The 14,998-nt window shown below is 41.4% G+C and overlaps 1 protein-coding gene across 1 annotated transcript in view; it reads right to left on the bottom strand.

Moving 5' to 3' along the window:
• The window catches only part of camkmt (calmodulin-lysine N-methyltransferase), a gene marked incomplete at its 5' end in the record, with an annotated part of 119,905 nt that overhangs the window by 104,166 nt on the left and 741 nt on the right, over positions 1 to 14,998 (bottom strand). The window contains 2 exons of the mRNA XM_080869137.1: positions 13,754 to 13,818; positions 14,376 to 14,554. Coding sequence (XP_080725263.1) covers positions 13,754 to 13,818; positions 14,376 to 14,554 — 244 coding nt within the window. The remainder of the gene's footprint in view (positions 1 to 13,753; positions 13,819 to 14,375; positions 14,555 to 14,998) is intronic.

Below are 14,998 nucleotides of genomic sequence, written 5' to 3'. Positions count from 1 at the left end.
TATATACACACACATATATACACACACACACATATACACACACACACACACACACACACATACATATATATATATATATATATATATATATATATATATATATAAAAACACCCAGCACGCCCCCCTGCGGGCGGTTTATCCTTCAAGCTCGGGTCCTCTACCAGAGGCCTGGGAGCTTGAGGGTCCTGCGCAGTATCTTAGCTGTTCCCAGGACTGCGCTCTTCTGGACAGAGATCTCCGATGTTGTTCCCGGGATCTGCTGGAGCCACTCGCCTAGCTTGGGAGTCACCGCACCTAGTGCTCCGATTACCACGGGGACCACCGTTACCTTCATCCTCCACATCCTCTCGAGCTCTTCTCTGAGCCCTTGGTATTTCTCCAGCTTCTCGTGTTCCTTCTTCCTGATATTGCTGTCATTCGGAACCGCTACATCGATCACTACGGCCGTCTTCTTCTGTTTATCTACCACCACTATGTCCGGTTGGTTAGCCACCACCATTTTGTCCGTCTGTATCTGGAAGTCCCACAGGATCTTAGCTCGGTCATTCTCCACCACCCTTGGGGGCATCTCCCATTTTGACCTCGGGACTTCCAGGTTATACTCGGCACAGATGTTCCTGTACACTATGCCGGCCACTTGGTTATGGCGTTCCATGTATGCCTTGCCTGCTAGCATCTTGCACCCTGCTGTTATGTGCTGGATTGTCTCTGGGGCATCTTTACACAGCCTGCACCTGGGGTCTTGCCTGGTGTGATAGACCCCAGCCTCTATGGATCTTGTGCTCAGAGCTTGTTCTTGTGCTGCCATGATTAGTGCCTCTGTGCTGTCTTTCAGTCCAGCTTTGTCCAGCCACTGGTAGGATTTCTGGATATCAGCCACCCCCTCTATCTGCCGGTGGTACATACCGTGCAGGGGCCTGTCCTTCCATGATGGTTCCTCGTCTCCCTCCTCTTTCTTGGGTTTCTGCTGCCTGAGGTATTCACTGAGCACTCGGTCAGTTGGGGCCATCTTCCCAATGTATTCTTGAATGTTCGTTGTCTCATCCTGGACTGTGGTGCTGACACTCACCAGTCCCCGGCCCCCTTCCTTCCGCTTAGCGTACAGCCTCAGGGTGCTGGACTTGGGGTGAAACCCTCCATGCATGGTAAGGAGCTTTCTTGTCTTTATGTCAGTGGCTTCTATCTCCTCCTTTGGCCAGCCTATTACCCCAGCAGGGTACCTGATCACGGGCAGGGCATAGGTGTTGATGGCCCGGATCTTGTTCTTACCATTCAGCTGACTCCTCAGGACTTGCCTGACCCTCTGCAGGTACTTGGTGGTTGCAGCTTTTCTAGCGGCCTCTTCATGGTTCCCATTCGCCTGCGGGATCCCCAAGTACTTGTAACTGTCCTCTATGTCTGCAATGTTGCCTTCTGGTAGTTCAATCCCCTCAGTTCTGACTACCTTCCCTCTCTTTGTTACCATCCGACTACACTTCTCCAGTCCGAACGACATTCCAATGTCATTGCTGTATAGCCTGGTAGTGTGGATCAGTGAATCGATGTCTCGTTCACTCTTGGCATACAGCTTGATGTCATCCATGTACAGGAGGTGGCTGACAACTGCTCCGTTCCGTAGTCGGTATCCGTAGCCAGTCTTGTTAATGATCTCACTGAGGGGGTTCAGGCCTATGCAGAACAGCAGTGGGGACAGAGCATCTCCTTGGTAGATCCCGCACTTGATGGTGACTTGTGCTATGGGCTTGGAGTTGGCCTCTAGTGTTGTACGCCACATCCCCATTGAGTTCCTGATGAAGGCTCTTAGGGTCCCATTGATCTTGTACAATTCTAGGCATTCCAGTATCCAGCTGTGGGGCATTGAGTCATAGGCCTTCTTGTAATCAATCCAGGCAGTGCACAGGTTGGTCAGTCTGGTCTTGCAGTCTCGGCTGACTGTTCTGTCTACCAGTAGCTGGTGTTTTGCGCCTCTGGTATTCTTGCCAATTCCTTTCTGTGTCCCGCTCATGTATTGACCCATGTGCCTGTTCATCTTAGCCGATATGATGCCTGACAGGAGCTTCCATGTAGTACTGAGGCAGGTTATTGGTCGGTAGTTGGAGGGGACCGGTCCCTTCTTGGGGTCCTTGGGGATCAGGACCGTCCGACCTTCGGTTAGCCATTCCGGGTGTCTCTCGTTAACTAGCAGCTGGTTCATTTGTGCTGCTAGACGCTCGTGGAGTGCAGTCAGCTTCTTTAGCCAGTAGGCGTGAACCATGTCGGGCCCTGGTGCTGTCCAACTCTTCATACTGGAGACCCTTTCTTGGATATCTGCCACTGTGATGGTTACTGGATCCTGTTCGGGGAGGTTGCTGTGGTCTGCCCTCAGATCCACTAGCCACTGAGCATTGCCGTTATGGGTTGCGTCCTTCTCCCATATGCTCTTCCAGTATTGCTCGGTCTCCAGCCTTGGTGGTGCTGTTCTCTTATTGTTCCCTTGCCACTGAGAGTACACCTTTGCTGGTTCTGTGGAGAACAGCTGGTTTATTCTCCTGCCTTCTATCTCTCTGGTGTACCTTCTCAAGCGGCTGGCCAAGGCTGTGAGTCTTTGCTTGGCAGTTTCTAAGGCCTCAGGTATGGACAGCTTGCTGTATTTCTTATGCACCTTCTTTGTCGCACCTTTCTGCAACTCCGTTAGTTGGCTAACCTCCCTCCGTGCTACTTTGATCTTGCCCTCTAGCCTCCTTCTCCATGGAGGGTACTGCCCCTTGTGGCTGTTCAACTTGTAGCCAAGCATCTCACTGATCACTGCTGCCGTATTGTAGATCAGCTTGTTAGTGTCGGTATATATATATATATATATATATATATATATATATATATATATATATATATATATATATATATATATATATATATATATATATATATATATATATATATATATATATATATATATACATATATACATATATATATATATATATATATATATATATATATATATATATATATATATTAGGGGTGCAACGATACACAAAATTCACGGTTCGGTTCGATACTTTGGTGTCACGGTTCGATTTGTCATTTATTAAAATTATAAATATATATTTTAACTCAAAAGTACAGTTTTTAAATTTAATGTTGCTGAAACAAAAGTAATTAAAAAATAAATATATCTCAGGGCTCTCAAAATTTCAAAATCCCTGGTAGCCCTTCGGGCAGGGACTCTTCAGTTTTTGGTAGCCCAAAATAAATGTAAGTAGCCCGAATAAAAAAGAGAGCAATTTTTTGATTGATGTTTTGTTTCCTGTTTTGTTTCCTTTACAATATTATACTTTAATGTATAATATTGTAAAGGAAACAAAACATTAATCAAAAAATTGTTGAAAAACAAATTACAACATTGTATAAAAATTACAATCATCAACTCAAATACTTGGTTCTAATTGAACAGAAATTTCTATGAACTTGTAAGAACTGTGTAGGACATGAATCAGTCTGTGTCAGATCCTGAATTTGAAATTTCCGCTGAAGTCACGGGTAAGAGACAAGTGGAACCAAGATCGAGGCCATTTGCTTTTTGAAGTTTGCAAAGACTGCTAAATTGTGCCAGTGGTAGTTCACTCTTTGCAACATGGTACGCTGTTCTAAACAGATTTTTCAGGTTTATTTTTAGTATGTTATTTGCAATTGGTGTTTGTTCTGGGAAAGATATTGCAGACTGAGCAATAATGCATTTCTTGCATTTCTCATGGGTTCTAATGGGGGCCTTTCTTAAAATGACTGGTCCCAGTAACAAAGGCGCTTGTCGACTCAGAAATCGAGAGAAAACCAACAACACACCCGGCAGAACATTATGTTATTTACACGGGTGCGCATAAGTGGTCCGCATGTGCGCATTCGCTGTCAAAATAAAAGACGCGCACCAGATAAGAAGTTGCAACGCGCGTTTGCGTCCATATAAAAAGCACTGTTTTTGTCCGCTAGAGTGGGATTTTCACGGCACATTCCGCACCACATCTCTGTGCGTTCATCATTTGTTTGAAGCCAGCTCACCTCCTGCAACCATTTTCCCGAGAATACGTGCTTCTTTTGTGGTTCGGACTCCTTCTGACATTTCTTTGGAGGTAGAGGAACACCAAAGTAATTGCTTAAAGGAGCTTCTTCGACATCTTTAAGAGTTTTAAACAAATGTCTGTCCTCCTCCAGAAAATCTTATGTATGCAAACACGCGATGCAACTTCATATCTTGTGCGCGTTTTTTTTTTTGACAGCGAATGCGCACCTGCGGACCACTTATGTGCAGCCCCGGTTATATAGCTCGTCATATTGCAGCCACAGAAATTCTTTTGTCCATGAAACCATAAAGCTGCACTTTCTTTTTGCCTCATAGTCTGATTTGTCATAACTTTTCCGTTTTGTGGTAAGCTTTTCTTTGGCTGTCACTTCTTCACCCTGACCTGTCTTATTTGGCTCAGCAGAACTAAAATATAAATCCTGCTGCTTTTACACACACACACACACACACACACGCACGCACGCACGCACACACACAACGGTCAGCGATTCTCTGCGCGATCAACCTCTCATATGTTTAAGCTTGCTGCGGGAGATTTCACTTGTCATGTTTGCATAGTAAGCTAACGATTGATAAGACGATGTCAGAGGAATTGGTGCGCAAATTATCATCACTCACCAATCAGTACTGTCGCTCTCTATACACAGTTCACGCGATTGCAAAGTGAAAGCAAAAAACAAGCGCAAATTCAAACGCGATTTCAATATGTCACATATTGACAGTGGCTCACCGATGCCAATGACATAATTACCCAGCTACATTTCCGAAAGAATGCAAAAGCATTGACATATATTTTTCCTTCCTATGATAGCTCGACGGGCAGGGCAGAGATAGATTTTGGTAACCCGACTGGAAAAATCGTTAGCCCTGGGACGTCGGGCTAGCGATTTTGCAAGCCCTGTGTTACAGGCATGGCCCTTTAAGGATGAAGCCTGATGGGAAATTTATTCGGGATGTGTGTAGCGGGACTGCTTGGTGTGTGTGTGAAGAGAGAGAGCGGAGAAGGGGGAAAAGTAACGGTTAGCTACAGAAGAGACGAAAAGAAAATAAATAAAAGGAATATAATAACTCCCTCGACAGCCAGAGTTGTGTCGGCGATGCTCGCTGTGAGTAAACTGTTTCAGCCCACTGTACGCGGTGTTCGTGCCTTAGAGAAGAAATAAAGTTCGGTGAAGCAGTTTCCTACGCCTCCTTCGATCTTTTTGCTAGCGGAGTTGACCTGTATAGTAAGCTGTTGCCGGTGGCTACGAGTCAGTTACGGAACCTTCAAGTAATATCACAATATCGCTAGCCCGACGTCCTGGGGCTAGCGATTTTTTTTCAGTCGGGCTACCAAAATCTATCTCTGCCCTGCCCGTAGGAAGGAAAAATATATGTCAATGCTTTTGCATTCTTTCAGAAATGTAGCTGGGTAATTATGTCATTGGCATCGGTGAGCCACTGTCAATATGTGACATATTGAAATCGCGTTTGAATTTGCGCTTGTTTTTTTTTTTGCTTTCAATTTGCAATCGTGCGAACTGTGTATAGAGAGCGACAGCACCGATCTGTGAGTGATGATAATTTGTGCACCAATTCCTCTGACATCGTCTTATTAATTGTTAGCTTACTATGCAAACATGACAAGTGAAATCTCCCGCAGCAAGCTTAAATATGTGAGAGGTTGATCGCGCAGAGAATCGCTGAGCTTATGTGAGTGCGTGTGTAAAAGCAGCAGGAGAAGTTATGACAAATCAGACTATAAGGCAAAAAGAAAGTGCAGCTTTATGGTTTCATGGACAAAAGAATTTCTTTGGCTGCAATATGATGAGCTAAATAACCAGGGCTGCACATAAGTGGTCCGCAGGTGTGCATTCGCTGTCAAAATAAAAAACACGCACAAGGGTTAGGGTTAAATTTAAAAACTGTACTTTTGAGTTAAAATATATATTTATAATTTTAATAAATGACAAATTAAAAAGGCATGAACATTTTTTTGTATCGGAAAAATATCGAACCGTGACACCAAAGTATCGAACCGAACCGTGAATTTTGTGTATCGTTGCACCCCTAAAATATATATATATATATATATATATATATATATATATATATATATTAGGGCTGCCACGATTAGTCGACTAGTCATGATTATGTCGACTATTAAAATCGTCGACTAATTTAATAGTCGACGCATCGTTTGAAGCTTTGTAAGATCACAAAGGACGCAGGAATGAGTAGTAGGATTTAAGAGTGTAATAACGGACTGAAACAGAAGATGGCAGCACTGCATGTACAAGGATGCCAGCTGCCGTTAAACCCCGAAGAAGAAGAAGCTGTGTCCCAGAATTCATAGCGCAGCTGTCAACAATGGCGGCAGCTAGTTAGTTTTAACTTTACTCTTATTATTCTTTCTGGGTCACAAAATAAACGTTTAACATATTTTCAGGCGAGAATGTAGCTGTGTAAACCTCAAATATCTGCTCAGTTTATCAAGACACCACATATTTTCAAAAGCGCTCCGACGTTTTCGGAGACGTCTGTTACCCACTAGCTCGTTAGCTAGGCGGGGGCAAGGCTAACTAGAGCCGTGAGAACACCGGACTCCCGGCAAATCGTTTTCAAACCCACCGCCGTCTTTCGCTAGTCAGGTTAAACATATATATAAGTCACTTAGATAACTTAAAAATGTTATTGTTTGGCTTTCTTTAGTATTTTATTTGTTCCTGAGTAAATCGGTTTGGCTGAGATTAAAGTTATAGTTTTTGCACAGCTAAAACTGTCAAGCAGACAGCTGATTATCAGAAGTGTGAGACGCTGGAGAATATACTCCGGTGTCCTGTTATATTTTAGAGAGCAAGGAGTTTATTAAACTTCACCGAAACAATCTGCAAATTTCATTAAAAATTAATAAACTACCATCTTGTCTTTATTTTTAGTTAGCACAAACACTTCAAGCTGTAAGCTAATGATAGTTATATAAGACCAGAATATATATATATATATATATATATATATATATATATATATATATATATATATATATATATATATATATATATATATATATATATATATATGTTTTTCCTCTACACCCCCCCCCCCCCCCCACCCCCCCCAATTTTTTTGCACATGTCGAGGAGCGTGTCAGGCTACATTTCACTGTGTGTTATACTTGTATAACTATGCATGTGACAAATAAAGAACCTTGAACCTTGAATCTTATCCCCAAGGGTGTATTTTTTAATGCTATAGGTATATATTTGTCAATTAGTTGAATGAAGCAGCATGGGTATGGATATGCAGCATGGACTAAATTTATCCAACTTTTATATGCCACTGTGCAGTTATGCCTAAGTGGGCATTCACCATTGTGACAATGTAAAAGATCATATATTGCGTACTTGATTAATCAGAAAAATGCCTTTGAAGCTTTTATAGATTTGAATTAATCATTATGCTTGAGCGCAGATTGAAATATTTGAAGGTTAAAACATTCCTTTTTACAGGTAAAAAACAAGTTTTTTTCCATGATTACCACTGTTTGTGTAGAAAGTATAACTACCAGACCACTTCTTTGTCCAGACTTCTCAGATTTTAAATAAAGTGGTAGCAAACGTGACTAAGTGATATATATTCTCTTCTAACACACTCGTTCTTTGTGTGTATGTTTTACATGGTTGAAGAGGCCAGTGTATGTAGAGCTTATGCACGATAGGGAACACAGCCAGGAGGGGCACATAGGGGTTGGGTGACTTAAATGGGGAAAAATCCAATTATTGTATCCGTCCAGAGGCAGGGTGAGCTTTTAGGGAGGGGAGCGATCTGTTATTACTCTTTCTCTTTTCTTTCACTCTTTTTTTCATCCTCTAATTCTAGGGTAAGGGGGTAACCTAAGAAAAGGGGGAGCCAAGTGGAGAGACATGAGGGTTACGGGCTGAGCTTGCTGTTAAAGTATGTCCTTGTAATTAGCTGAGTATTAGCAGTGGTGACAATGCAAGAGCGCTAGGCAGGGAAGCACCCTTTAACGCTCTACTCATTTCCTGAACTTAATCCCCACCGCTTACTGGTAATAGTGCGCAAGTGCACACGCATCTGGACACACACACAAACTCTCAGTCATGCACAAATTCACAAAATCAACTACTGGCTATAAAGGGAAAGAACTCCTTAAGCAAAGCTACACCCAACTGCTCACCTTCAATCACTATTGTGCTCAAAGTCATAATGACGCTGTACTGCAGGGACCTTCAGCACGCATTTGCATGTGTGTCTGTGTGTGTGCGTGCACGTACATAAACATTTCAGCCTGCATCTGTACATTAGCATCAACTTGTGTTTAGATGCAGTGTGGCGACTGTTTACTTCTCGAGTGTCAAGAAGCTTCTAACACCCAACGGTACTTCAGGCGAGTCCCTGTTTCTTATTTCCTCCAGTCAACGGATGGAGGAGACAAGGGTACGGAAGCAAAAATCAATTACTTTCAATTAAATCAACCAGCAACTCTTTCAATGTGCCCCCAAGCCACTCAAGTCATACTTACAATACCTCCAACCCCCACTCCTACACTACAAAGTGACACACGCACAACAAACACATGTGCATACACACTAAGCCACATCCACTTACTGTGCGACTGTCTTTTTGTGTTTAGCGGTTAAATTATAGACTTAGAAACAATTGCTGTGAAGATGGCTAAAAATGCTGGACTTTTTTCCCCCCAATGTGTCATTTTTAAACTGTACAGAACATACAAAAGTAGCATTTAATTGTGCTTTGTGCATTTCATTTGGCTTATTTGAGGCATATTAACCAAACAATTTCTTATCGTCTATCAAAAACAAAGCCACACAAACAAAATGCTTGAAGAGAACAGCAACTCTGAAAATTGTTGTGGATATATATATAGTGTGTCTATCTATCCTTCCTTCATAGATAGATAGTGAAACCAGCCTTTTTTGGAGCATGTTAAATGATGGTAGGTTGCTCATGAGAAGTGTATATATAACACCAAGCTGACTTTATCTTATTTTTCATTATTATTATTATTATTTTGAATCGATTACATTGGACATAACAGGCTATTAGAATATCACACCATCCTTTTTAGAAAATAAGAAACTAAGAAATGTGGATTTTTTTGGAAATCGTAAGATATTCATGGATTTTTTGCTTGGGGTCTGGATTGACTCATATTCAGATCATATGGTTTATTGAATAAAATCTGAAGTGCCCTTTATATCTTATCATCATAATGTACAATGATAAAATAAGCAGAGATTAGAAAAACTGCTGGCAAAGGAGCAATTAAGCAACAGCTTTGAGAAATAAGAGACAATGAAAATAAGGGCATGTACCAATTGTGTTATATTGTAAAGAAGCTCGTGTAGCAGTCTTGCTTCACATTGATTTTTGTTCCATTAGCTTAAATCAAAATCGTAAGAGACACCTGAGCTCAGTCCAGAGCACACCAGTAGAGAACCATTTCTATAGAGAGCATGTTATAAACAGCGCAGAGGGGAACCGCAAACCTTGTCATTGACACAACAGTCTGAGAGAGCATACTATGTGTGTGTCTGTGTGTGTATGTCAGCCAGCTCCCAGTCTAGCGCTATTGTCTAACAAGGTCTAATTAGCACTATGGCACAATGAATTAGCATAATTATGCAAACAGGGCTCCGCTAAAGGCCTGGCACAAGGGGAGGCTACGGGGGGCACCTATTACAACACACACGCACATGTGCAGCTTCAAACGTGTGCACACACACAAACACAGTCACTAAGAACACTTAGACACTGGTATAAAACATTAAACACACATACATAAAGGTGACAGTGCCTCTGAATACAGAAAACACACAGATACAAACATACCTGTCCACCACTTCAACAGAGAGTGACAATAACACAAGCCTGCACGTGCACTGTTCAATGGCCTATTTGATAGGCTATTTATGTATCTAGTACGTTCTGTATGCTGATACCCCTCTTATCTTTCCAAATACATCCTCCAGTCATAAACAGCCCCCATACCACCACAAACATCAGAAATCGGCTCTCCACAACCCTCCCTCAAACACTCAAACATTCAGGGTTTATAGTATTTACCAGCAGGGGTGATAGGTGAAGTCTGTGGGAGATAATAGGGATGACTGAGAGGCTGAAAGGCTAGTAGTCATTTAGACAATGACAGCTGTAGTGAAGAAGCTTCTATTAGGCTTCATTAGGACGCTAGGCTCTTGATTATATGCACACACAATCTCACTGTCACTGTTTCCAGTGCTTCAGAGGACATTGTATTGACTTACATTCATTTCCTGCTGACATATCTTAACCATAACCACAACCGCTATATGTATAACACTAAACCTTATCTTAACCAAACCCTGACCTTTATCATGTCTTCCACCTAAAATGTATTGATTTATATAATGGAGTCTTGCTTTTTGTCCCCAAACAATTTGTGTAACCCACAAAGTGGCAATACAAACAGATTTGCATCCTGACAGAACGTGTAATGCTATAAGTACTGGCACATACACACAAGAAAAATTAGTGTGTGTGTCCATACAAGCACTTTGGTTTGTCACAGTGACCTTTGCTTGAAACATTAACCCAACAAGTGACCCCACAGCCCAACAAGCCCTCTTACCAAAAGCCCCGCGACGTCAACAAGCTTTATCCAAACCCTCTTAAAGACACACACACATTCACACATCCTGTGCCCCGAGGGGCATGAATTGTGTGCTAAAATCCTGACCCCTTAGCCGGAAACAAGCACTGCTAAAACTCCTAACGACACCCATACAAAGCTTTCTAACAATTACAAGCTAAAGAACCGGGAAGGTCAGGAGTTCAGAGTTCAGATAGTTAAAAGTGATCAAGTCCAGACTGAAATAGTCCCAATCATACAATGAAAAGACATAACAAGCAGCAAATGTTACTGCAGATTCATGACCTCTGGATAACCACCAGATGGGGTGCTTTCTATGTATATATTTTACCAAGTGAACGTCACGTTCCAGTCACCTGTCAAGTGTGTGCCATCTTTAGGATATGTAGGAAGAGCCATTCACAAGTCCTGGTCTGACTGATGTCATTCCACAGAAAACAAACCTGAACCCACTCCGTTCCAAAAAAAAAAGAAAAAAGGTAGTAGTAGGTCAATGATTTCTGATTTTGTGGAAAAAGATATTAAAGCAGCTATTTAGGTTTGCCATTTTAATTCTCTTACTTTTATTTTATTGTGCTCACTTAGGTAGTTTCTTGAGTCCACTTGCCTTGTTGTAGTGTTAGAAAGGTAGTTATACCAGCATTTTCCACTAATATTAATGCATATATACATTATAGGAGACAGATTAGCCACCTGTCTAGATTGTACCCCACCTCTCACTCTATGACAACAGGGATAGGTTCCAGCACAACCCAAACACAAGCTTGAAGAAAGGAAACTGTATCATCCCATATATTAAAAATGGTACATTATTTAAAAGTTATCCATAATACAATTGTCATAACCTAAATTCTTCACTGAGAAGCCTTGCAAGGTCCACTGGTCTTAAAATGAAAGTACTGACTTTATCTTCGCCTTAAGAAACAATATATTGTTCAATATACTGTGGGATAAATACAATAGCTGGGACAGAGGGTCACGCTGAGAGGGGGGGTAGCAATTTTAAGCTGAGTCCACACATTTTGGAAGCAGTGTGCTAATCCGGCCAGGCTTTTTAGCCCGCTATTCAGGAGGACAAGGACCCCTAGGATTTGGGCTTGTCCACACCTCAGGGGTAGGGGATTATCAAGACAGCAGGAAAGGTGGAGAGGGAGTGATGGTGGGTGAAATGAATATGTGTTAATTAGCACAGTAGCAGTAGATTCTCTAAGTATTGTCCCTGCCTGTATATCTTTGTGACGAGCACACATAAGTAAGTATGTGTGTTTGTGTATTTTAGAGAGGTTTCTCTCTGACTCCCGCCCTCAAAAATATACCCCAGAGCTTTGACAGGGTCACCTCTGGGCCTTTCAGTGCCTCCTCTCAACCAGTCCTAATTGATCTCACGCATTACTAGCCCCAAACATGGGATGGAGAACAGGAGGGAGATGGCTGCCCTATTGTTTGACGAGTGAGGTCCCGTTGCTGGTGGCTCTCTACTCCTTTCTACACACACACACCCACACACACACACACCTCCGGCATGCCCACCCACCATCTCCCCCTTTTCCTCTTCTATGCTCTCATCTCCGGCTGTGCTAATCCACTGACCAAGTCAGGAACTCAGTTACCCATCTGGCAAAGCATGACTCCAGCTGGGAAGACAGAGAGGTGGAGGGGTAGAAGGAAGAAAGGGGAGCAATGGTGAGAGGGGAAAATTGAGAAAGAGGAATGTGGATGAGGGGGTATGCTCTAAGTAGTTGGAGATTTCTTATGTGAAGGAGAAAGCCTTTATACAAGTTACTACTTTATATATACTCTAAAGAAGGAAAAGAATGAAAAAAAGAGCGAATGAGGTATCTGCAAACCAGAAAGAGCGGTGAAGTGGAGTGGAACAATCCAAAAACATGATGACCTCTTCTTTTTCACTCTCCAAAGAAAAAAGTATTGATCCTCTTGTCTCCTTGTGGAGAAAAAGGATTACCCATTCTAGCAGGTTGGAATGAGAGTTGCTACTGAGCTCTGTCATTACTAATCTGATTCCAGTGTGCAGTGAAGTAGCCTCTAGCCATGGCATTCACCCCTGACTCCCGTGGAACCATCTGGCTGAGTAGCACTAACCCATGACCTTTCTCTAACCAGTCACATGCCTGGGAAGATGGAGCTTCACAAAAAGCTGTATAAAATGGCTCAAAGTGAACAAGAAGCACATATATTGAACATGATACTTACAAATCCCTTGTTCATATTGCAATAAGACATTTGTTCCTGTCATGTTGCTGCAATATTTTTAATATTGAGGTATAGTTAAAGAGATCTTTTTACTAATATAGACAAAACATTCATGTTATATTTTGGGCAAGTCACGGATTGTGCAAAATGCATTGATAATTGTAAGAAACAACTGCAGTTACAGTAACTGTGCATATAAAGAATTGCCTGAAATCACATTTTGGAGAAAAAAAATCCAAACTGTAGCTGAAATGCCGCTGTGGTTAAAAACACAGTGCTACAATACATCAACAAGAAACTGTACAGAACAGCCTGAATTAAAAAAAAATCAGAAGTAAACCCACTTCTGATAGTCTAACACTTTAAAACAGTTTCAAAGAATGAAGGTCAGAGCGAGTGAAGTGACCACTCCATATCATGGAGCATGTGCAAATCCCTCCTTGACTCATGGTCTTTCCTTTCTCCCAAACCACTCATCAGTGTCGACTGAAGCAATAAGACTGCAACCCACTTTACTTCTAAAGGACATCTGAAGGTAGTTGGGAGGAATGAGCACATGATAAATCACTGTAGAAGCAGCACACAAGAGACACACTCCAATTCAGAGAGAGGGAATCAAACCACCTGCATCAAACCATCAATCAAACACTAACAGAACACAGCATGAGGTTAACCCAAACTTGTAGCGTGGGTGTGCTTGTGTGTCAAGGATAAAAGCCAGGGAGCACTATGGGTAAAATGAACTCCGCTGTGAACACAATCATATGCATGCTCTGATAAACACTCAAACACATTACAAAGACAATGCCTAGTAAGATAAAGCATGTACTTACAGACATTACCGGTGTTGTCAAAACTGTTGAGCACTTCATTAACTCTAAGAGGTCCCATGTTATCCCTTAGAGATACAAAAATATAAATGATTATGCAGCACGCTTGGAACATAAACTATCCTTTTTTATATAGATGATAGATGAAGAAGACTAAAGTGCAAATTTACCATTCTGAGCTTTGTTCAATAGCAAAAGCATCAAAAAGTGAATACTAATTAGGTTTGTCATATATTTACATATCTCTGACACAGCTATTTTGCAGAAAAGCATTGGGCTGTATTTTTGCTACATCTGAAATTATTCCTTTTTTAAATCTGCTTTTAATTTAAAATTGAAACATGTTTTAGATATTTTCTTTCCACCCACATGACCAAAGCTTTGTGGTACTTCATATATACTTCTCTTTGTTTGTTTTTCTTTGTTTGTTCAACTCAACTTTACTAAAGTCTTTACTTTTGATGACACAAGATAAATAACATTGTAAAAAATATTCACAGTAGTTTTTAACTAGTATAATATTGCAGGATTACAAAATGGCCCTTTGTGTTTTGCAGTGTCACTGTGCTTTACAAATGCCAGAATGAAACAAGAGCCTTATGTGGATCCATTCATGTGTGTGTACCTAAGTAAGGCACTGTACTCAGGAAAGTAGACACTTCTGTACTCCACCCACTGGTCATCTGAGGTATCACTGTGGTCTCGTGCCACAAGCCTTTTTCTGCTGAAAAGGTCAAATGTGGCAAACCTGCGAACAGACACTTGTTTGACCTCCGGACTCTCCACCTGCTTCTGACGCAACACCTGTGACAAGAAAATAAGAAAGTGGAAATAAATACAGCCTTCCTCCAGTCCAAAAGACAAGAGGTCTTTTGGGATTAGTATAACATTTAAATATGGTGACAAATGATCTGTTGTTTACAGTAAATCCTTGACAGTATTTATTATGTTTAATACATTTTTTCAGAAAGAAAACACAAAGGATTGAGTTTGGTTTTTGAGTACAGTAGTGAAGTGTTAGCAACTTTGCCTAACAGCAAGAAGATCCTGGGACATTTTTGTGTGGAATTTGCATGTTCACCCTTGTCACTCCATGGGCTCTCTCCACACAATGTGACAAATGTGTTATTGTACACAGTAAATCCATGAAAGTATTCATTATGTTGCATAAATGTTTTAGAAAGAAAAGACAAAAAATCAGGTTAAGTATTATGCTTACTACTATACTACTACATACAACATACTGTA

This window comes from Rhamphochromis sp. 'chilingali' (assembly GCF_963969265.1).
Source record: "Rhamphochromis sp. 'chilingali' genome assembly, chromosome: 20".
Classification (NCBI taxonomy): domain Eukaryota; kingdom Metazoa; phylum Chordata; class Actinopteri; order Cichliformes; family Cichlidae; genus Rhamphochromis; species Rhamphochromis sp. 'chilingali'.
The sequence above is the reverse complement of the archived record's forward strand: the minus strand, read 5'-3'. Positions and strand labels throughout refer to the sequence as shown.